Below are 25,433 nucleotides of genomic sequence, written 5' to 3' on the forward strand. Positions count from 1 at the left end.
ATTAAAAATATTAGATATCAGACCTCTAAATTTTATTGATATTGAAGAGATATAATAAAGAAAATGATGGTTCAATTGCTAAACAATATTTACCTTTTTATTTCTGCTGGAAATACTTGAATATAGAAGTTTAGACAATTTGGGATACTCCAGATACTGAGTTATCTCTAGGGAGAAGAGAAGGAATTGTGATTGGGGAGAGGGAATTTAGGGGACTTCTGAAATATCAGCAATATTTTATTTATTTAAAATGAGCATGAATGTTTCGCACTTGTCTGTAAGTATGACACATGTTACATTTAAAAAAAGAAAAAGTGGAGAACTATATAAAATGATAAAAGCATGCTTTAAATATGTTAATCTAAAGCATACTGATGTACCTGCACTTGCCAGTCTTTTAATATTATGATTTATCTTTTCATACTGAGTTCTGATTCGTCTTCATTTGCACAAACCAGATCCATTGATTTCTACTTTTTAGTTCTTTAATTTAGAAGAAAAATACTCTGGGTATTTATAATGTTTTTCACACTCTTGCACAATTGACATACCTTAGCCTAATTTATAATAATTTTGTTTCCTCTAAGTCTAACAACTCTTTTCTCACTTACCCATTTATTTAATATATTATGTTATAATTAAATTATAAGTGGCACAAATACTGTGCAGTTGGCTCTTGGTAGCATACAGAGCAGAAATGTATAGGAGTATTAGAGAGGGCCTGTTAGCTGTGTGTGTTCCTAGTGTGTTGATTGGTCAGTATGTTTTAGAGCAGGAGTTGACAAACTTTCTCTTTAAGGGGCCAGATAATAAATATTTTAAGTTTTGTAAGCTGTATGGTCTCTGTCCCTACTCAGCTCTAGTGCAAAAGCAGCCTTAGATAATAAGTAAGCAAATGGATGTGGTTGTGTTGCAATCAGACTTCATTTACCATATCAGGCCATGGGCTGGATTTGGCTAACAAGTTTTACAGCATGAACTTAATCCAGAGTGTCACTTAAGCAGAATGCTATTAAGATGTCGTCTACTCTGTCTCTGAAGAAAAGTCCTAAGTAAATTTTAGTTTGTAGAGTAACAGTTTCTTAATTTGCAATCAGGTGGGAAGTGGAACAGAGCTGATTTCACCCTGAGGATTTTTATGATGTCATTCTAAAGAATAAATATGAATTATAAGAAATATATTGCAGATATTGGCCCGAGGAAATTTAATTGGTTTGAGAGCATAAAGATATAAGTATAGGGGAAAATAGATTATAGTTTTATAAATAATAGATTTCACATGTGATAGTTAATATCCCCAGCATTAAGTGCAAAAAAAGACAGTAACTAATTATTCTGTAAGAATTAGGATGTATTACAGCCAGAGGAAAATTCATACAGGCAACAAATATTCGTAATTGAATGCTGAAATTTTTAAGTGATTATGATTTGCAAAGAGAAAAAGAGGGGAGAGTATGAGTCTTAATGCTAGGAATCTCTGATCTGTAATCAAATTCACTACTCTGTATATCTGGAATTCTTAAAACAGCTGGTTTTAAGATTGCAGAACTGGTAACATAACCTCTTTCAGTCTAGTTCCACACCTACACACCCTCAAAAAGTCATTCAGAGAAACGAAGTCATCAACAGTAAAATTCAAATTTTTTTGTCCTAGAGCTTCTGCCCAGTAGTAATAATAAAATATTTGTCATTCTTACAGGACAGCATCACAATCTCCAATCACTTCCTCTAAAAGTTTGCAGGTCACTTTGGTGCTTGAAGGATACATCTGTGTTACTATTTTAATGGGATATTGCCACAGAATAATCCCTCATTCCAGCTAATTTCCTTGATAGAGATATCTTTCGTGTGTTCTGTTAGCCATTTATACAGAATGAGATTGAAATTAGATTACATCATGTACCACATGCCACATTTGTTTTATGATTTCTAAATAATCGGTTGTCCTAAAGCTTTTAGCCTTATCCTTTTCTCTCTAGAGACATGTGTTTAATCAAAAACAAACTTATTCAGAGTTCAGATTTTCTTAATTGGTTTGACTTTCCCCTATAAATAATAATATTAAGATTTATCCATGAAAGCCTGCCAAATTCGAATACGGTATTCCCCATTAGGCCTGAACTCTTATTAGGAAGATTATAGCGGGATGATGTTAAATGGATTAGGATGGAGTAGTTATAAAGTAAACTGACTTATGCATGTTTTTATCCCTTTGTGATAGAAAGAGTATTTAAAAACTGAAATGAGTTGGGTGACTGAAGCGAATGGCTTTTAGAGTTCTTTTCAATGGAGATGCCATGGGCCTTTGTTAAGGGAAACTGCACTCACCTGGTTTCTACCTGCTGCACAGGATACTCTTTGTTAGTCTTCAGTGTTTGCTTTTCCTTCTTGGCAGGACCTCTGAATGTTGAAAGTCACCTAAGGCTTCATCTTTGGCTTCCTCTTAGTCCCTTACCTTAAGTACTATCTGATGTCTCCTAGATTTTTATCACCAGCCTTTATCATCTTCCTGGGCTTCAGATTTGTATATCCACGTGCCCACTGGACATCTCTAACAAGATGTCTAATAATAGACACCTTGAACATGTCAAAAATTCAAAACAACTTTTATATGTACATTTGCCCCCGTCATCATTATCATCCTCCACACACATAACTTTTTCTTATCCATTTTTTGCACCTCAGAAAATGGCACCACTTTCTGCCCAAACAAGCCAAAAACCCAAGGCTCTCATTCCCCACATATAAATGCATCAGCAAATCCGATCGTCTCTAGCTCCCAAATATCCCAAACCTTGCTGTTTTTCACTACCTGCATTCTCAGTCTCCTAGGCAACACTTCCTCATCTCTTGCCAGCATTTAGGAAGCAATAGCAATAACTTCCTAAGATATCTCCCAGCTTCCACTAAGACCTTCCAATCAATAATCCATTCTCTTCCCAAACAGCCAGTCTTAAAATAGATAAATCAGGCCTGTCAATCCCTGTTTAAAAGTCTCTAAAGACTTCCCATTATCCCTAGAATAAAATCCAAAAGCTTCACCCACCAAGACCCTATGTGAACTGACACCTGCCTGCCCCTCAGTCTCGTGTCCTGCAGCTTTCCCTTAGGCACCATGCTTCAAGTACATGGGGTTTTCTGTTCTCCAGACCCACTGAGCTTTTCCTTGCCTGGAGCCTTACTAATTTTTGTCTAGAACACTTTTTTCCAGAGCTTTACAAGACTGGTTTCTTCTTTTCATTCACCTAGCTGCCCTATATAAAAGAACAGCACCCCTTCTCCCTAGCATTCCCTATTCTTCAATTTTCTCCATAGCATTTACCACCTGGCCTGTAACTATTTGAGCTATCTTTTTTGATTCTCTCTCCTCTCTTGTGATTTGATTCAAGTTAGTTACAGAGATTTGGCCTGAGAAAAAATGAGCCCATGGTAGCAGCTCTTCTGAAGGAAATGATTGCCCACATGAGTGGCAACTGTATTTAGGCAACAAATGGTTATCCAGACTACTCATTGGCTCAGGCTTATGCAGCCCTCCATTCTCCTGTTTCCTGCTTTGTATCCATTCCTACCACATACATAGAGGTACCAGTTTGACCTTCTTGTTGCTCAGGAGAAACTCAAGACAAGTTTTGCTAATAGTTGTTAAAGCAGCAACAAGAATTATATTGTCGGCTCTTTATGGGCCATCAGGAACCCAGACAGGAAAGCAGGTATGTAAAAGTTGCCTATAGAAATTTAGACATTCAGTTCAGTCCTAAGAGATGCTTGTCTCTCACAAAATGCATTTGTGGTTTCTAGGGTGAAGTACTGAATAGCTAGAGAGGAAAATAGTGAAGAACAAGGATATTTATTCAGAAGAAATTCACTTTCTTCACTTGACATCTAATGTAAATGCTCTGAACATATCTATTTCCTGTCCTTTGAAAGCTACCCATAGTCATGTGAAAGCTGTTTTTGCAATTCAGTTTGTTTGGGTTGTGCTGTTTTTTCCCCAGAAAGACTCAAAATAAGGGGTAGTGCAAGTCTTTACCCAATACCCACAGCTGTGGAATGGTCAAAGTCAAACTTACTAAAAGCCAGAGATCGGACTGAGCATAAATGATCACAGAAGCCTCTCAGACAGAGGCAGGAGTGATGAAGTTAAGGTGGAATACTTCTGCAGAAGAGTTCCTCTCCTCTCCATTCCCATGACAGCTGCTTAATGCCATAGTTTCATAGGTGTTTAAGGCTGCCCTCAAGGCACTTCCAGGGCTGCCAGCAAATGACAGTGGCTCTTACTGTTCTGGAAACATGAATGAAGGACTTGTTTTCCATGGAGTTCAATTATGGGAACTGCCATATAGGACCAAGCTTTTACCCCACTAAGGCTTCTCATGTCATGCGAAACATGTTATCTCCTTGAACCTGGCATTATACCCACCAGGTATTCAGCCAACCTGTCAACCTTTGGGAGAAGATGAAGTGTTTATCATATTCATCAATACCTGGCTTTCATCTTCATTTTTGATATTATTTGCAGCCCTTTTGCCTGAGGATATTAGCCTACTGTGGTGATTTAGATTAATACCTAGCGGACTCTATCTTGGCAGCTCTTAGGATATAAAAAAAAACACTCTTGTGTTACAGGACAGCATCACAATCTCCAATCACTTCCTCTAAAAGTTTGCAGGTCACTTTGGTGCTTGAAGGATACATCTGTGTTACTATTTTAATGGGACATTGCCACAGAATAATCCCTCATTCCAGCTAATTTCCTTGATAGAGATATCTTTCGTGTGTTCTGTTAGCCATTTATACAGAATGAGATTGAAATTAGATTACATCATGTACCACATGCCACATTTGTTTTATGATTTCTAAATAATCGGTTGTCCTAAAGCTTTTAGCCTTATCCTTTTCTCTCTAGAGACATGTGTTTAATCAAAAACAAACTTATTCAGAGTTCAGATTTTCTTAATTGGTTTGACTTTCCCCTATACATAATAATATTAAGATTTATCCATGAAAGCCTGCCAAATTCGAATACGGTATTCCCCATTAGGCCTGAACTCTTATTAGGAAGATTATAGCGGGATGATGTTAAATGGATTAGGATGGAGTAGTTATAAAGTAAACTGACTTATGCATGTTTTTATCCCTTTGTGATAGAAAGAGTATTTAAAAACTGAAATGAGTTGGGTGACTGAAGCGAATGGCTTTTAGAGTTCCTTTCAATGGAGATGCCATGGGCCTTTGTTAAGGGAAACTGCACCCACCTGGTTTCTACCTGCTGCATAGGATACTCTTTGTTAGTCTTCAGTGTTTGCTTTTCCTTCTTGGCAGGACCTCTGAATGTTGAAAGTCACCTAAGGCTTCATCTTTGGCTTCCTCTTAGTCCCTTACCTTAAGTACTATCTGATGTCTCCTTTTTTATCACCAGCCTTTATCATCTTCCTGGGCTTCAGATTTGTATATCCACGTGCCTACTGGACATCTCTAACAAGATGTCTAATAATAGACACCTTGAACATGTCAAACACTCAAAACAACTTTTATATGTACATTTGCCCCTGTCATCATTATCATCCTCCACACACATAACTTTTTCTTATCCATTTTTTACACCTCAGAAAATGGCACCACTTTCAGCCCAAACAAGCCAAAAACCCAAGGCTCTCATTCCCCACATATAAATGCATCAGCAAATCCGATCGTCTCTAGCTCCCAAATATCCCAAACCTTGATGTTTTTCACTACCTGCATTCTCAGTCTCCTAGGCAACACTTCCTCATCTCTTGCCAGCATTTAGGAAGCAATAGCAATAACTTCCTAAGATGTCTCCCAGCTTCCACTAAGACCTTCCAATCAATAATCCATTCTCTTCCCAAACAGCCAGTCTTAAAATAGATAAATCAGGCCTGTCAATCCCTGTTTAAAAGTCTCTAAAGACCTCCCATTATCCCTAGAATAAAATCCAAAAGCTTCACCCACCAAGACCCTATGTGAACTGACACCTGCCTGCCCCTCAGTCTCGTGTCCTGCAGCTTTCCCTTAGGCACCATGCTTCAAGTACATGGGGTTTTCTATTCCCCAGACCCACTGAGCTTTTCCTTGCCTGGAGCCTTACTAATTTTTGTCTAGAACACTTTTTTCCAGAGCTTTACAAGACTGGTTTCTTCTTTTCATTCACCTAGCTGCCCTATATAAAAGAACAGCACCCCTTCTCCCTAGCATTCCCTATTCTTCAATTTTCTCCATAGCATTTACCACCTGGCCTGTAACTATTTGAGCTATCTTTTTTGATTCTCTCTCCTCTCTTGTGATTTGATTCAAGTTAGTTACAGAGATTTGGCCTGAGAAAAAATGAGCCCATGGTAGCAGCTCTTCTGAAGGAAATGATTGCCCACATGAGTGGCAACTGTATTTAGGCAACAAATGGTTATCCAGACTACTCATTGGCTCAGGCTTATGCAGCCCTCCATTCTCCTGTTTCCTGCTTTGTATCCATTCCTACCACATACATAGAGGTACCAGTTTGACCTTCTTGTTGCTCAGGAGAAACTCAAGACAAGTTTTGCTAATAGTTGTTAAAGCAGCAACAAGAATTATATTGTCGGCTCTTTATGGGCCATCAGGAACCCAGACAGGAAAGCAGGTATGTAAAAGTTGCCTATAGAAATTTAGACATTCAGTTCAGTCCTAAGAGATGCTTGTCTCTCACAAAATGCATTTGTGGTTTCTAGGGTGAAGTACTGAATAGCTAGAGAGGAAAATAGTGAAGAACAAGGATATTTATTCAGAAGAAATTCACTTTCTTCACTTGACATCTAATGTAAATGCTCTGAACATATCTATTTCCTGTCCTTTGAAAGCTACCCATAGTCATGTGAAAGCTGTTTTTGCAATTCAGTTTGTTTGGGTTGTGCTGTTTTTTCCCCAGAAAGACTCAAAATAAGGGGTAGTGCAAGTCTTTACCCAATACCCACAGCTGTGGAATGGTCAAAGTCAAACTTACTAAAAGCCAGAGATCGGACTGAGCATAAATGATCACAGAAGCCTCTCAGACAGAGGCAGGAGTGATGAAGTTAAGGTGGAATACTTCTGCAGAAGAGTTCCTCTCCTCTCCATTCCCATGACAGCTGCTTAATGCCATAGTTTCATAGGTGTTTAAGGCTGCCCTCAAGGCACTTCCAGGGCTGCCAGCAAATGACAGTGGCTCTTACTGTTCTGGAAACATGAATGAAGGACTTGTTTTCCATGGAATTCAATTATGGGAACTGCCATATAGGACCAAGCTTTTACCCCACTAAGGCTTCTCATGTCATGCGAAACATGTTATCTCCTTGAACCTGGCATTATACCCACCAGGTATTCAGCCAACCTGTCAACCTTTGGGAGAAGATGAAGTGTTTATCATATTCATCAATACCTGGCTTTCATCTTCATTTTTGATATTATTTGCAGCCCTTTTGCCTGAGGATATTAGCCTACTGTGGTGATTTAGATTAATACCTAGCGGACTCTATCTTGGCAGCTCTTAGGATATAAAAAAAAACACTCTTGTGCTTCCAGCAGTCTTTCCTTCCCCAGTTTTAATCCATAATTTTATGTAGCCATTAAGAGTTTTTTTTAATCCATCAGAATAATACTTTTGTTTTGATGAACTATTTTATTGGTTTCTTATGTATTTTCATCATTAAATGTGCTTGAGTTATAACTCTGCAGAAGCTGGCTTTTCATGTTGTTATTAATAATTCATAAGCTCCATAGAATTACTTTAGGCCTTTTTTAATCAAGTATCTTGAATCTTAACCTATCTAGTATCATTTTAGCTTCCAGTTCAGAAAAAAGATGATTCTATGGCGGGCCTTGCTGTCTCAGGAGACTTTGAATAAGAGTTTTATTTCTGTTTCTTGTTTCCTTTAATGTTCAGGATGCTTGAAAAACCTAGAGCAGAGAAAATGTTGCATATTGGAAATAACAGAATCATGCCAATTAAGTGACCTTACAGACTGATAAGTAGGGGTCAGAAAAGAAAACTTTCCATCAAAGCTAATCACAGAAACCCCCTAAGTGTAGCAAAGTCCAGAAGACATCTGAAGAGGCCCCTGGATCAGTTGTTAACCTCATGCATGCTGCTCTCCAACCTGCTAGGGAACCACAGTGAAATCAGGGATCTCTTACTGGGTCCAGAACTACCAAATCTGCCTGGCTGACCTGGTTATGGAAACATGCACCTGTACTTTTGTCATCTTGACATTTACTCCCCAAAGAAGCCACACTTAGAAATTTGAGGAGTAAACTATTTAAGTCTGGGAATAATGAAAACTTAGTATGTATTTCTCAGAGCTCTTACTCAATTCGATAGTTGGGTTAGATTTCTTTCTTTTTCTTGCTCTTTTTCCTTCATTCTTCCTCTCTTCCCTTCTCTTTTAAGTTGAAAAGAGACTGGGTTTTTGTAGGAGGGTGGAGGCTTTTCTCTGGGTCGTTTCTTTCCTCTCATGTCAGTTTTCTCCTAAGTCCCACTGGGATCAGTACTCATGAAATAAAGCAGCTTATGTGATCTGCTTCATTATAATTAAGTTGAATCTGTCATCTTGCAGAATAGTAGGGTGTTTTGAAGCATTGAGTATGTCTCAAATGAGGCCATTTCTTTACAAATTCATGTTTTCATAAGATGAGGTATTATTGAAAGAGAATAATTTTCAGTCCCTCTGATGTGTATAAAACTGCTACACAGAACATTTATAGATTTTGAGAAGCAAGAGGACTTTGCTCATCTGAGACTAGAATTTTATAATTAACTAAAAATTATTCTCTATATTTGAGTGCAGCTGATTCTACTGGAAATGTATTAATGATGAGACTGATTGCTGCATTTCACAATTGTATTTTGTTTGTATTTGTAATTGTGATGTGGCAGCTACTTGCTGCTTTTTTTAACTGAAAATCTTTAATCTAGTTGATTCTCTTGCCTGTGGATTTTTTTTTTTTTAACTTCAGATTCTAATTCAGTAGCTCAGGAGTGAGGCCCAAGATTCTATGTTTCCAGCAAGCTCTAGGTAATGCTGATGCTGCTGGTCCACAGACCACACTCTGAATAGCAAGATTTTAGAATATCTTTATGTAAGAATTCCAAATTTAATAATTCTGGAGTTGAAGGGTGAGAGTAGAATGAACTACATTGGCAGTTTTGAGGACAGGTCAGAGATTAAATTTGTATCTTCATAAAGTCAGATCTGATGTTTCACGTCCTGGTAGATGCATTCTTTGTACAAAGGTTGCTTCCTTTGTGTCACTCTTTTAGACTCAAACCAATGAACAGCTTATATTTGAATTCTCTGAGAACGGAGATTATGTTTTAATGTGCTCCAGTCTTTATTCCTGGAGCCTAGCAATTTCCAGGCACCTAATAGATGGCCAATTATTGACCTGAATTGAATCAAATTGAATTGATTGAACTTCATTAGAACAATATAGGGATGACCTGGTTTTGTACCTTTAAAACCACTTGTTTCCTCTTTAAAAGATATATATTGCTTTTATGTACAAATATAAAATTCTTTCAGTAATTTATAACTGACCTATATCCAAGGCTATATGTTTTTAAAATTATATTTTCTGAAAATTCAACATGATAAAATAAGTATAAATACAAATTAAAGATAGTGAATTAAATAAAGATAGTAAATAAAGTTAGATTTTAAAAATTAAATAAAGATAGTAAATTAAAAAAGATAGTAAATTCAAGAATCCCAAAGCCCTTTTATTCCTAGGAATACAAAACAAAATTCTATCGCCAATAAAAGGACTTTGGCATTCATTTCTTATTTAAGAGTTTTATTCTAAGGATAAGAAAGGAGGCATTCTCAGATTATTTTGGCAGAATCAAACCTGTTCTCGTTTCCGAAAGAGTACAGATTATATTGAGTCTTAAGTAAATTAATGCAAATCTAAAATATTAGTGTGTTTGCATCCTAGAAGGATTTCAATAAATCATTATATTAATTTCAGTATACATAAACAAACATGAATGCTATCTTTTCATTATTTCAGTGTTTGGTTTTGCTTTTATTTTTTAACTGCTTTATTGAGATATTATTCACATACCACGCAGTTTACTACAGTTGGCATTTAGTGTATTTTAGTGTATTTACAGAGTTGTACATCCATCACCACAATCAATTTTAGAACATTTTCATTACTCCAAAAAGAAATCCTGCACCCCTTAGCCATCACTCCCCAGTTCCTCCATCTGCTAGCCCTAGGCAACTACTAATCTACCCTCTGTCTCTACAGATTTGCCTATTCTGGACATTTCATATAAATGGAATCATATAATGTGTGATCTCTTGTGACTGGCTTCTTTCACGTAGCATAATGTTTCAAGGTGGATCCATGTTATAGCATGTATCAGTACTCCTTTCTTGTCTATGGCTGAATAATATACCATTTTGTCTATTTATTAGTTGATTGACATTTAGGTTGTTTCTACTCTTCCGCCATTATTAATAGCGCTGCTGTAAATATTCACATATAAATTTTTGTGTGAAAATTTCTCATACCTAGGAATGAAATTACCAAGTCATATGTTAACTCTGCTTAATCTTTTAATGAACTGCCAAACTCTTTTCCAAAGTGGCTACGACATTTTCACCCCCATCAGCAGTGTATAAGGGATCCAATTTTTCCATATCCTCCCCAATACTTGTTATACTCTTTTTTTATTATGACCATCCTAATGAGTGTGAAATGGTATCTCACTGTGGTTTTGATTGGTATTTCCCTGAAGATTAATGATGTTGAGCATCTTTTCATATACTTGTGACCATATGGTTTTTTGTTGTTGTTTTGAGAACTGTCTATTCAGATCCACTGCCCATTTTTAATTGGGCTATTTGTCTTATCATTGAGTCATAAGAATTCTTTATGTATTCTAGATACAAGTTCTTTAAAAGATATATGATTTGCAAAAAAAATTTCCATTCTGTGGATTATCTTTTTACTTATAGTGTCTTTTGAAACACAAAAGTCTTCAAATTTGATGAACTCCTATTTATTTATTTTTTTCTTTTGTTGCTCATGCTTTTTGATGCCATGTTCAGGAAACCAGTGCCTTGTGCAAGGTCATGAAGGTTTACTCCTATTTTCTTCTAAGAATTTTACAGTTGTAGCTATTATATTTAGGTCTTTGATCCTTTTAAAATTAATTTCTGTATATGATGTGCTTTTAATTTTTAAGTGCTGTGATCTTGGCTACCATGCAAGTCTGAACAGAGCCCTAAGAACATATCTCTCTGCGGAGTATAACCTTGAAACCTCCAGACATGAAGGCTTAGACATTATTGAAAATGCAGTTGACAATTTGGAGCCCAGAAGTGATAAGCAGAGATTCATGGAGATGTACCCTGCTGCCTTCTGTCCACCGATGAAGTTTGAGTTTCAGTCTCACATGGGTGATGAGGTCAGTAATTATTTTAAAACTAATGAATTGTCTCTTCACTTACATTACTGTTCACCTGTTGTAACAGTTGTAAGAATTCCCAGTTGTTTTCTCTCTCCTGCCTTTGCATGGGATCATAGCGTAGTGTTTTCCTAAGACCAGCCATTACCACCACCTTTAAAGCAAGGATAAAACATTCAGATATGTCTGCAGAGGCCAAACAAATTTAGGTGCAAACTTGGTTGGGTATAAGCATGATAGACACTTCTTCCTCCACCTCAAGGCATTCAGATTTGAATTCAAAACAAAACATTTTGCTGGCCCAATGGAATCTATCCGAAGACTTCTTATAATCCTGATTTAAAGATTCCCATAAAGCAAAATAATTGTAAATAGTAGGAAAATAGGAGAGAGGGGGGAAAATGCAAAACATTTTTTTTAAGATTCCAGTTGGCTCCAAACTGGTAAAATGAAATGATATGTCTTTATATGAATTTACATTTCTATCCTATTTTACTGAGAGGAAAAAAAGCCATTTAAGTTACATTGGTACTATGTGAGTTACAGTGGTACATTTTATTATCTGCAGACAGGGGAAAACAAGAAAATCCAGTTAATGGAAGCACGCTATATAGCACTTGGTGTTCCAGCTGTGCAAAACAATACTCATAGGTTAAAAATTCAATTTTAGCTCATTGCAGGTGACAGTATGTTTTTACAAATAGGTGTAATTATAATATCCATGGCAGATTTCTTTAATGCATTAATTTTTTCTGAAACACCTAATGTTAAGACTTATAAGATATATATGAGTGTACCTGCTATATTTCTAACCTAATTTTATTTTTGCTTGATTTGATAGAATAAATTACTTGATTAGCAATGGTAAGCATTTTTTATGATAATAGCATGTGAATTTGACAGGCTAATGGCTTATGCCACCCAGAGTTAAATGTTTCTCCAAAACCAAGTGGTTGCTATTTTAATTTTTCAGGGTATGGTTATGTTAAACATAGAATGATAAAATATCACGGACAAATGACTTCAATTGGGTTAATAGTTTTAACCTTTTTTTTTTTTTTTTTACTATTATTATTTTAATAAAATTCATCTGTTGCCCTTTTTTTATGGCCAGTGCTGCCAGGGAGCTATAATCTCTATGGTGTTTTGGAGACTCCATAAAAGAAAATCCCTGTCTGCTGAGAGCATTTCTGTGACAGGGAAGAGAAAAAAAATTGTTAGTTTCTGGCTCAATTTTAATATAATTAAAAGGTTCCAATTTTGACCTTATCCATAATTGAGATCATGGCCAAATTATCTTTCTGCCGAAGCCTAAGATATGTGGCTTCTTCAAGTTCATAGCCTCTTCAATCACGTGATTTGGCTGATATTGGCAAGAAAGATGGTAAAAATAGTTATTTACATTTTTTGAGGTTTTACTATGTGTCAGGCAGTGTTCTAAGTGCTTTATGTAAATTACCTCATGTCATCTCTACAACTCTTATCATCCCCATTTTACAGATAAGGAAACTGGTGTTCAGTAACTTTCCACAGTCACCCATCTGACTGTAACCACTAGGCTCTACTGCCTGCCCTAGATTTGCCTTGTGGTCCATTTGGATAATCCTTCACACTCTTTCCTCTGCCCAGTAGTCAATAAGAATTCCACGAGTGAGACGTCAGTATCAGAGCTCCATCTCCAGCAACTGCCCCTTTCTTAGAGCGATGCTTCCTGCAGCTGCTCTCTTCCCAGTCACATCCAGGCCAAGCAGCTGCATTCTGCTCTTGCCTCTTACGTAACTCGTCCGTATTTAAAACTGAAGTTTTGAGGCGACTGTTAAAAGTAAATATGTAATTGGAATCTTGAGGGGATCAGTGTGATTCATGCAGCATCTAAGTAGGAGAACTATGCCTCTGGAGGCTGGCTTGATGGTGTCCTGTTGTAACTGAGACTTCTCATTCCCCATCAGGTATGTCAGGTCAGTGCTCAACAGCCAGTCCAGGCGGAGCTCATGCTCAGGTACCAGCAGCTGCAGTCTCGACTGGCTACGCTTAAAATCGAGAATGAAGAGGTAAGCATGCTTTCTGCCCCGTGAGTAATCTGAATTCTGATGTCAGCTGGGAGACATTTTCACATGACCAAGGCATATTTAACATTCTAAATGCAATCTCTTCATCAAGCATTTTCAGCTAAACTAGGGTTCCTAAAATACTTTGTTGAGGGTAAATAGGCACATTCTGTGTTCTACCACAGATGAATACCAGGGATTCACTGCATACACATGGAAATACACCTTTTATTCTTAAATTTTTAATTCACACTAAAAATAATTCCCATAGACTACCAAATTCAACATGTGTCCAAGAATATACAATAATGTGTGGAATGAAACTTTTGACTGACATGTTAATTTAGTCATAATTTTGAAATTAGCACTTTTTTATGTTTTTTTGTATTCTGTAGAATTTTGGGACTGAGCATGGCATTACTGATATAATTAATACAAAACTCATTTTAAAATAATGCTTGAATGTGAGTAGGAAAATGTTTATTTGCTAACATTAGTGGATTTAAATGGATAGAACACAAAATTTGAAGTGTTTGTACAGTTCAGCTGCCTGTTTCTGAAATTAATTTAATTGGATCCACATTCTCCTTAAATAAAAATATGAACTACAAATGCTTCTTACATTAGTCATGGCTCTCAGTTGTAATTTATAGGAACCCAAATCAAACTTACTCAAGTTAGAAAGTTTACTTATTGATCAAGTTTGTAGTAGCCTCAGCCATGATTACATCTGTGTTCAGATGATATTATCAGGAATCGCTTTTTATCACTTGGAAATGATTTCTTCATGTGTGCTGGTATGAGCCACCACCACCACCCTTACTAGAGGAGTCAGGACTTCATGGTCCCTACCACTTGCCATCTCACCCCATTCCAGCATCGTTATCTCTGAAATAGGATCCTTCATTGGCCTGACTTAAGTCATGCAATACTTCCGGACCAATCATTACATCCAGGAATTGGGATTCTTTCATTGGTCAGCCTAGATATTGCCCACTCATAGAGCCCTGTCATTGACAGCCCCAACAGAAATATGTAATCTAAAGAAAAACAATTCTCGAAAGTAAGAAATGTGAGACAAAAAGAAAAAAAATTTAGCTTGGTAATATTAATTATCAAAATTCACTTTAGTACTCTTTTATTTCGATCCCGCTGGGAAGTTTCAAACTATGTGAATATGTGTTTGTTTCTATTAAGAAAGAGTGATGTGTTTCTAGACCAATATAGTTTGGTCAAAACGCATTGCAGCTTTCTGGCTTCCATTCTTTCTAGAAAACCCAAACCATCTCTAATTCAAACACATGCATTTAAGATGCAACCACTGTGATTAAGACTTCAATCTCTGTGTGACGTCCCACAAATGAGCCTTTCCAAAGGAAAGCTATTGCTCTCCTTAAGGTGTTCTGGTGCTTAGACATTAGGGTTTTGGCAAGGAATCACAAAATACACGTCTAATGCAGTTTAATAGATCCTATTCGGTCTACAGTTTGTGTATCTAGTGACTTCCAGGTTTTTTTTTCATGCATGCCCTCCTGCTGTTTTTATTTGGAAACAGTCTCTAAACTCTAGGAGAATGGTGTGTTCTACACAAGGTCAAAACTGGCAGCCCACAGACCTGTTTTCATTTGGCTACCACAGTTTGGCCCGTTAAAAACAGGAAAGACTGGCGACTCTGGCTATGCTTTGCTTCATGAAGGGAAAAGCTGGGTTATTTGAATTTCTCATTGCCATAGGCATTCAGCTCCCGATTTTGTTATATTGTTCAGACCATTTACGTTACCTGTCTGCCCTATGCAGGCCTCTGAGTTTGTGATGCTTAATGTATGCCCCTTTGAGCATAATTTGGAGAAGCACAAGGTCCTTATAAACTGATTGAGGCCAGCAACTCTTTCTGAGGCTTAATCTTTTTTAATTTACTGTAGAAACAAATGAATTGGATTGTCCTGATGTTTCTTGTGAGCATGAGTAATGGTTTATAATTTTTTGGCTATCGAACAAATTCACCATAGTAGAATGGGGTTCCCAATGAAAGTCAGATTTAAATTGGATTTTTGACAATCAGTAGATTTTCATAGATATAGGAAGAACAGATGTTACGATGTATTTCAAGATACCCTGGTAAAACCTTGGTTTCCCAGAGCAGTTTGGTTATCACCCAGGTTCTCCTTGGGGATGAGCCAAAGGTGAAGCTGAAGTCATGTGTTGAAAGGCCTTGGGAGCCCACCTTAAGGAGTTTTGATACTGTAGGTCATTTCAGTACAGTAAATATCTGTTGAGCAACTTCTGCATTCCACATATTTTGCCAGGTGTGAAGAGTACAGAGATGAATTAAGTCACAGTTAACATCCATCTAGCATGAGAACCAGACTGTCACAAGTCATTTATATAATGCGAAAAACAAGATGTAACTTGGAAACAACTTAGTAATGGTTGCTGATTTGGAACCTTGTGTAGCACTTTTCTCTACCATAAATAAACAATTTGCCTCAGATCTTCCACTGATAGGACAGAAAATTGACGTGGCATCAAACCAAAACATACTAGTAAAGAAACGTGTATAATTCTGTATAATTCTCTACTCTGATTAAGCATACTTACTCGTAAAGTCCAAATTTTAATGGACAGAATTCAATTAACTAAAAATAGTTATGACTGCCCAGTGAGAAGTTCAAAGTTGGGAATTTCATCCAGGTTTACAAAAGCATGGAGAATGCAGCTAAATAGAACATGAATCTTTTTACCATATCTTAAACAATTGCAAATAATGGGCACCATTGAAACTATAGGAAGCCTTCTTAGAAGGGAGTTTCCATGCTAAGAGCCCACATACCATATCTGGCCGTGAATAAATTTTGTTTGCTCTATAGTGCTTGATTTTTAAACATTAGTTGCTGTCATTTAAAAATTGGAAGTTTTGAATTAAAATACTAATTTTTGGCTTCTAAAAAATGAGAAAGTCGTATTACACTAGACTTACATTTCTGCAGGATGATAACTGACTTGAGCTGAGCAATAGGTGCCTCCCTTAGACGCAGAATATGTGCTTCCTGTTTACTATGTTCCCTACTCAGCCCACTTGCCTCCTTTTCATTACTTGCTTGGACCTTTAAGATATTGGAGTTTGCAGCACCTGCCTTCAAGAAGAGAGAGCAGTAAGCATTTGTGAAATGACCACAGTATACTCATAAGGAGTAAAAGTTGAAAGAAGAGGTTTGAGAAGGACTTGGTTAAATTTGTGGTTGTCGCAGATTTATAATGGATCGTGACATTTATTGTCACTTCACAACTTTACTTTTGCCTGTTGAAGCTTTTAAAATGAGCTTTTGGTTTCATTTTGCCGCAAACTTGCACCATTGGCGCCTCACTCTTACGATTCCAGCTTGCAGTCAATGAGTCAACAAAGGTCTATGTGTGCAACACACAGTGGACACTGATAAACCTTAGAGCAGAGCCTGCTGCCCACACAACTTGATTCCCAATTTGGGGGTTTTTTTCCTTACTTAGACTTATAACTTTTTATTTGAAACATTAATATACATTACTTTAAAAGATACTTTGAAAGCAACCTAAATCTAAATGATCATTTATACCTTTCTCACTATAAGCACTTTCCAAACTATTTCCAATCTAATATTATACAGTCATGTCCACTTTCTTAAAGTTTACTTTTAACCTTTGTCATAGGGATTTCAGTTTAGGCGTCATTCCTGTTGCTCCTTTCTTTCAAAGCTAGCCTGTGGAGTAATTCCCCATAGATTGCATTTTCCTTTTCTTAGAGTTCCTCTTTCCTCTCTTTATACACAGCTGAAGAAAAAGACAATGGATTATATAACTAGAGCAATTATGCCTTTCGTATTTTTAGTTTTAAGTCGTTTGCCCCATTTTAAGACCATTTGTCCCAGTATTTGGTCCAGAAAATAGTTTTCATAAGCATGTCACTTCTGTGCTGTAATGAAAATCTCACATATAAAACAAGTCTCTCTTAAGTTATAGTAGATATATCCCCCTGAAAGTAATGGAAAAGAGTGAAGCCTATGATTCCTCGATGAATTTACAACAATGTTTAATGAAATGATTGCCCCAGAGAAATTTTTCTAGCACCACTTAAAATCTTCCACCAATAGTTTACTAGAGAATATTTCACAGACTATTCCAAAAATATGTTTCTTACACAGGATATTTTCAACAATATTGAACAAGATTTTAGACAAACATTTGAGACAGTTTTGTGGCACAGGTAATTGATGGAAATAAGAGATATTTGGGTTATCTTTCTACCTAGGGTGAAAAAATCATATCCCCACCCTGCCACCCCTCCCCCCAAATTTCCCACGGTATCAATGACCACAGAAGAACCACAAGTTATGTAAATCAGTGATCAGCCTTTATGGGCAACTGTCAGATTCTTTTAAGACTTGGTATAAGATGTAGAGCTTGATAATGCAGTGAATCATAATTGCTGTTTCTGATTGTCTCTGTGGCTTTAACTTAATTTTTACTTATTTAAGTATTTTTTACTTGCCTGCCACCTTCTCCCGATGAGGTTAACAGTAAAAGCCTAGGTAAAAGATAACTGCTATTTATCCCTTAAATGACAGCATTATCGTGGCCAGAATTGAAAGCAGGATCAATTGTCTTTCACTAAAAACATATTTTTTAGAAGCAGTGTATGTAAGTATGCATACATATACATATACATATATATTTACATATACATATACATATACATATACATATACATATACATATACATATACATATACATATACATATACATATACATATACATATACATATACATATACATATACATAGTTTTAAATATGCTTTAACTCACTAAAGGGAGGCTCTTGATCCAGAAGAATACCAAGCAGAATGTGGATAGTGTCTAGAAATGGTCTAAAAGTGAGTCTTGAGACAGGGCACCCCAAAGGAGATGGCAAAGCTCGAGATAACTGTCAGCAATGAAACCACACGTTGCTGGTTTGTGCTGAATATTCTTTTGGCATCTGTAGATTTGCAAGAAGGATGATTCTAACTTCCACCAGTCATTCAGTGAACTTTTTGGATAATCTGCTGTGTTCAAGCACCTTGCTAGTGACTAGAGATATAAAGATAAACAAGCCGTCCCTGACCTCAAGTTGTTGCCCTTGTCAATTGGAAACATAGCCCTCTAAACAGTACGGTAGGTGTTTATGAGAACCATTTCTCATAACTGTTGGTGTCATGCTCCTCAGACCACGCTTAGTATTAGGTCCACGCAGGAGGGTCATAAAATCAGAGCCATGGTGGAATATAGGAAAACAAGCTTTCTGAGACACGGCTGAAGGCAGAGATGTTGTTCAGAGAGCCATGGGCAATGATGATGTTTTCTTCTTTGGATTAAGTTGTATCATTGCTGAGAATGAATCTTGTTCAGAAGTCAGGAGTGCCTGTTATTTGTAAATGTCCCCTTAAATGCAAATACATAAATTATTAGTATGAATTCCTCTGAAATGGTGGTAGATCCCTCCCCAAAAGCTGAGAGGTGGTGCAAAACTTGAACTGTTTTTTTAAAATCAAGCAACATCTTACCCAGCACAGACAGGGTCACTGGCATCAGTACCCACTGTTAGGGTATCAAGAGCAAGGGAAGGCCATAGCAAGATGCTCTGCTTCTGTTCCTGCATTCTGTAGCCTGTGCTGGCAGTAAGTTTCTGTATCCTTGGTTAATTAGCTTTGGCATTAATCCAATCTCTCTGTGTGTGCATGTGTGTATGGTCTCTTTCTGCTAATTTTTAATACATCTGAAATGATACAGTACTATAATTGACATACATCCAAGGTTGGTGATGTTGAGAAGTGAGTAGATAAGTGAATGGAAGACAGCACTGGGGGTCACCTTCACAAAAGCATTGATGAGAGTTAAAGGATGAACAGGCCTGCAGCAGGTGCAGGGTGCAAAGTACAGTGCCATAAAATAAAGTGGTGTGTATTAGGGGCTGAATTGTGTTCCCCCAAAATTCGTATGTTGAAGTCCTAACCCCTAGTACTTCAAAATATGGCCTTAGGTGAAGACAGGGACTACACAAAGGAAATCAAGTTAAAGTGAGGTCATTGGGATAAGCCCTAATCCAATACAACTGTGTCCTTATAAAAAGGAGGAATTTGGACACAGAAACATGGAAGACAGTCTGAAGAGCCACAGAAGATGGCCATCTACAAGCCAAGGAGATAGACCTGGAACAGGTCCTTCCTTCGCAGCCCTCAGAAGGAACCAACCCTGCTGATACTTTAATCTTAGACTTCTGGCCTCCATAACTGTGAGGCAATAAACTGTTGTTTAAGCCACCCGGCCTATGGTGCTTGTGTTACAGCACCCCTAGAAAACTGATACAGTGTGTTTGGAGAATGAAACCACCAGAACAACTTTCTTGTTTTCTCCCATGATTGTAATGTCCTGGGAGAAAAAAAGGCAAAAGAGCCAGTCTGCAGAAGCCCACAGAGAAGTCATCTCTCCCTGATCATTTGTTCTGATCCAGACCTCAGAGTCCAAGCCACCTGGATACTCCTCCACTGTAGTACATTCTTTGGGTTTTTCATAATCTCTTCTTATGTTTTTAGCCTCTTCTCCTAAACCCAACTGCATTTTCCTGCTGTTAATTAGGGAGTCATTACAAACTTCATATTAACTGTTTCATATTTGCCTCATTATCTTCCCCTTGTGACTTACTAACATGGCTCGTGTGTGTCAGAAGCTAGTGTCATTGTCGAGAACATCACATGGGATAATATGTAGTCCTAGCCATCATGTCTGGTGTTCTCTGCCACATCCTTTATTCTTCCTGACAATTCCAAATTTAACCGTGTCACTCTTGCTTTTGAGAAGGAATTGAGAAAAGAAGAAAAAGTGTTATTGACATTGACAGGGGGTCACATGGCTGCTGCTGGTACACAGTAGGGTCCACAGTGAATAGGCAAGGATTCTCTCTGGTCCCTCAGCAGATGGCACCGCCTTGAAGACCTTAGTTAGTTAGTCTGGTCATGGGACGGAGTCCACTTAAGGGTCCACAGTTGGTCCACAGGTAGTGGGTTTATTACCAGATTCCTGAATAAACATGGCACCTTCCAGGTCACTGGGCAGGTTCCTGGCAGCAGGACTGGCCCTAGACAACAGCTGGAACTGAGTCATGGGTCCACTTCTGGGTCTACAGCCAGGACCAAGGTCTGAAGGCCTACACAGATGGGCCTGTCTCTCTCCAAGTGCCTTGGTGGACAGGACTGAGCCTGGAATGGACTGCTGAGAGGAACTGGAGCCAAGTTACAGGACTGCTTCATAATCCACAGTTGGACCAAGGTTGGTGGGCCTGCCTCCAGGGGCACAGATGGACATGTCTCCTGCCAGTCCCTTGTCAAGCAGAACTGCTTTTGGACTTGCAGCTGAGCTTGTCTGGAGCCAGGCTATAATACCTCTTCCAAGTCTGCAGTCAGACCAAGATTGGCGGGCCTTCCTCTGGAAGCATGGACAGCCCTGTCTCCCATTGGGCTCTTGGGTGGGCTGGACTACTCCTACTCCTGGGGCCACTTCAAGACCTACTGTTGGGCCAAGGTCAGCAGGTCTGCTTCCATGAGCATGAACAAATGTGCCTACTGGCAAGTCCCTGAGATAAGTAGGACTGCTCTTGGATCAGGGCTGAAAGGGACTGGAACTGTATCAAGGTCAGCAGGCCTATTACCTGGGGCACAGTGGGGCATGGCTCCTCTTGGGTCCCTTGGTAGACAGAGCTGGTGGCAGGACCAAAGCCAAACGGAACTGCAGCTGAGTCCACAGGGGGCCAGGGATGTTTCTGGTTCTGTAGCCAAGACCACCATTAGCAAGCCTGACACCTGGGCATAGACCTTTCTCAAACTGGTCCTTCTCAGCCTTGAGCTCCACCAAGGTTTTGAAAGCTCCTATTGGGATCCCAGAGCTCCCACAAATATACTTTTGTCCATGGATGGCTGCCAAGTTACTGTTGCTGTGGGTAGTTATGAGCAAGAGACATCTATTAGACCTCTATTTTGATGTCACTTCCAGGGTGGTGCATCTTTTCATACAGCCAATAGATATATAATTATGATTTCCTTAAAATAATTTCTTACACTATTGTTTTGTTTAGATGATATCTTTAATATGTTTTTTTTCCAATAATATCTATCCCCAGGAATATTGACTAAGTCTGTGAAATTTCTTTGTCTTCTTTTTGTATTCCATCGTATGACGTCTTTAAGCATCTGGATTAGCACTGATTGCTATTGTTTCTTTCTTAACAGTACTTTTTGTTTAAAAAAAAAAAAGTAATTGAAAATATATTTACTTCCGGTAATGATGGACTGAGTCACTCAGCTGACTCTTTCACATTTCACTGTCTAGGACAAGGCACATGGCCAAACCTGAAGCCCGTGACACAGGGAACCGTATGTTCACCAAAGGAAGAGCATCAAGTATTTTGAACAGAAATAAAAAACAATGATTCTGAACTATTAGTACCCCTAATGGTTTGGAAAAATAAACATTCTCTCTGGAGAATGATAACCTTACCCTAGACTTCAAATAACTACAAAAATGTCCAGCAAAAATAACTAGGTCATGTGAGGAGACAAGAAACCATGAGTGATAGCCAGAAGAAATAACTGACAATAGAGACATAACTATAGAAACTTCAAGTATTGGGATTATCAGAAACATATTGTAAAAGAGCTGCTTACTATGTTCAAGGAGATAAAAACCAAGCTTAAATTTCAGTAGAGAACTATAACCTATAAACAGTGAAATAACAGATTTGAAAGTGAACCACATAGACATTCTACAACTGATAAAATGCAGTAACCCAAATTAATAAATCAGTGGATAGTTTTAACGGTAGATTAGACATAGCCAAAGAATGAATTATCAAAGTAGAAAACAAATCAGAAGAAAATAATCAAAATACAGCATGTAAAAACAAAAGGTAAAAAATATGAAGAGAATAGTAAGAGATATAGAGAACACATTGATGTTTAGCATACCAGTTAAACTCTCAGGAAGAAAAAAAGTAGAGACAATATTTACAAAGTTTAAGGCTGAAAATTTGTCAGAGATTGTGAAAAAAATCACACAATTCAAGAATATTATATTTTCAAGTCAACAAAAACAGTTCACCAACAAACTGACACTAAAAAGAATTTCTAAAGGGAGGGCGCTCTTAAAAATATAAGAAATAGAGATCAAAGAGTATAAAATATATGGATAAAGTTAAATGAGTATTGACTATATGTAATAAGTAATATCTTATATTTAAATATATATAAATATTTACATATAAGTCCTATTGTAGTTCATTACAAAATAGCATAAATCAGGAGAAGTAAATGGAGATAAGGTGTTCTAAACTCTGTACAGAATGGGAAAAGGATAAAGCTATCAATTTGTGTTAGACTTTGATAAACAGAAGTGGAGTACAACCTAACTGTGGAAGATAAATGTGGGAGATAAGTTAAAAAGCTCCTAGAAGATAACATAGAATAGTATCTTTATAGCCATGAGATAGGAGAAAAAAAAAAATTCTTAAGGATAGAAAAGGCACTAATCATAAAGGAAAGGATTGGTAGGTTGATTACATTAAAACAAGAGACCAATCATCTGGACACTATAGGAAGAGTGAAAAGCCAGGGTACAGAGTGGTAAAAGATTTTTGGAACATGATAACAAAAGACTCATATCTATATTTATAGTTAGTAATAAAAACACTCATAACCCAATAGAAAATTGAGTAAGTGATTTGAATGAAGTGTTTCCAAGAGAGGAAATCCAAATTGCCTTAAACATATGGTAATGTGCTCAGTCTCAATCCTCAGAGAAATGTGTGTTAAAACCACAGTGAGGTGCCACTATACAACCAACACAATGATTTAAATTTTATAAGCTGACAATACCAACTTTTGAGATAAGGGAGCAGCAGGTATTCTGCTGTGCTTGTGTGAATACAAATTAGGACAATGATTTTGGAAAACAGTTTGGCACACCCTGTAAGCAGCAGTTCTACTCATGTATGTACAGCCCAACAAAAATGTGTTCATAGCAGTATTATTCATAATGATCCAGAACTAGAAGTAAGTCATCTATCATCAACAGTAAAATGAATGAATTATGATGTATCCTTACAGTGAGTATTCAGCAATGAAACATGAGCAAGAAATGAATAAATCTTACTACATAAAGTTGAGCAAAAGAAGCAAGACAAAAGTCATACGTGCTGTAGGATTCCATTTATACAGTGTACAAAAAGGGAAAAAGTGATAAATGATGTTAGAAATCAGAAAAGTGGTTACCTTTAGGATGGAGAAAAGAATGTGTGGGAGGTGAGAGAAGCACAGGGACACTCACAATGTGCTATGTTTCTTGATCTGAGCAGTGGTCATATAAGTGTCCATTCTGTGATGTTCATCAAGCTATACACTTACTTTCTATACATTTTTCTGTATAATTTAATTTTCAGTTAAAAATACTGTTTTAAAAAAATGTAGTCGAGAGAGCACCCAGTGATTCTTGAGATTTATAAGGACTCAAATATAAAGCGATGTCATCCTTAGGATAGCCCTGAAGAAAGCATTTCCTTATGTTGGTGGGATATTCTTTATCTGCCTCTCCCCCCTAACAGTCCTTGACCTTCTTGGGGCAGGGCCTGTGTCCTCATCTCTGCCTGACACAACGAATTCTCACTGCTTGTTTGTGGGATTCACGAAATAATGTACTAATGTGAAAAGTATGTTCCCATTCCCAGGTTAAGAAAACAACTGAAGCCACCTTGCAGACAATACAAGATATGGTCACCATCGAGGACTATGATGTGTCTGAATGCTTCCAGCATAGTCGCTCCACAGAGTCTGTGAAGTCTACTGTCTCTGAAACCTACCTGAGTAAGCCCAGCATCGCCAAGAGAAGAGCAAACCAACAGGAGACTGAGCAGTTCTACTTCATGGTGCGTCAGTTGCTCCCCTAGCCACTCTTGGGGCTCAGATCTGGGGTCCCCAAATGCTTCTTCTGGAGTTCCATCAGCATCATCTCGGGTTCATTATTAAAATATGTCTACCTTCAGAGTTCCTGATTCAGTCGGTCTAGGATAGGGTTTAGGAGTTAGTACTTTTTAAAAGAGATGAAGACAAATTTTAAGAGATCTGCATTAATACAGAACTTTTAAACTTTAATGAGCATACGTGTCACCAAGAGAGCTTGTTAAAATGTGGATTCTGATTTCAACAGGTCTGGGGAGGGAAGGACCTGAGAGTGTACCTCTAATAGGTTCCCAAGTGATGGCTGACACTGCTGGTCTGCATCAGACCACACTTTGAACAGCAAGGTTCTAGGATCTCAAGCAGTGGTCCCGTCCTTTCTGGCACCAGAGACTGGTGCTCCTATGAGAATCTAATGCCTGACCTTCTGAGGTAGAGCTGAGGCGGTGATGCTAGCGCTGGGGAGCGGCTGCAAATACAGATGAAGCTTCGCTTACTCCCCTGCTACTCACTTCTTGCTCTGCGGCCTGGTTCCTAACAGGCCACGGACAGGTACTGGTCTGCAGCCTGGTGGTTGGGGACCCCTGATCTAAAAGATAAAAGTGTCTAAATTTTAGATATCCTATGGGAAGTTCCTTGACATTAAATTTTTTTTTTTTTTAAGTTAAAAACAAATCTTTCCTTCTGCAGAAACTCAGAGAATATTTGGAAGGTAGTAATCTCATCACAAAACTTCAAGCCAAACATGACTTATTGCAGAGGACTCTTGGAGAAGGTCAGTCATTTGAAATAGAGGGGAAGATGACATGGATTATATGTGGTGTCATGTGTATATTCCATGAATTGCGTTGATTGTGGATTTGTGTTTTAAGAAGCAGAGAACACTGTTTGGATTTGGCCTTATCTATCTCTATAATAACCTGCTTCTCTCT

The 25,433-nt window shown here is 37.8% G+C and overlaps 1 protein-coding gene across 2 annotated transcripts in view; it reads left to right on the top strand.

Moving 5' to 3' along the window:
- Positions 1-25,433, top strand: part of SRGAP1 (SLIT-ROBO Rho GTPase activating protein 1) — a 240,490-nt gene that overhangs the window by 161,978 nt on the left and 53,079 nt on the right. For both annotated transcript variants that reach the window (XM_023520517.1, XM_023520519.1), the window contains exons 7-10: positions 11,222-11,443; positions 13,393-13,494; positions 24,273-24,470; positions 25,192-25,276. In XM_023520517.1, the coding sequence (XP_023376285.1) occupies positions 11,222-11,443; positions 13,393-13,494; positions 24,273-24,470; positions 25,192-25,276 (607 nt within the window). The remainder of the gene's footprint in view (positions 1-11,221; positions 11,444-13,392; positions 13,495-24,272; positions 24,471-25,191; positions 25,277-25,433) is intronic.

Source organism: Pteropus vampyrus, unplaced genomic scaffold (assembly GCF_000151845.1).
Source record: "Pteropus vampyrus isolate Shadow unplaced genomic scaffold, Pvam_2.0 Scaffold9, whole genome shotgun sequence".
In the NCBI taxonomy this organism is placed as follows: Eukaryota; Metazoa; Chordata; class Mammalia; order Chiroptera; family Pteropodidae; genus Pteropus; species Pteropus vampyrus.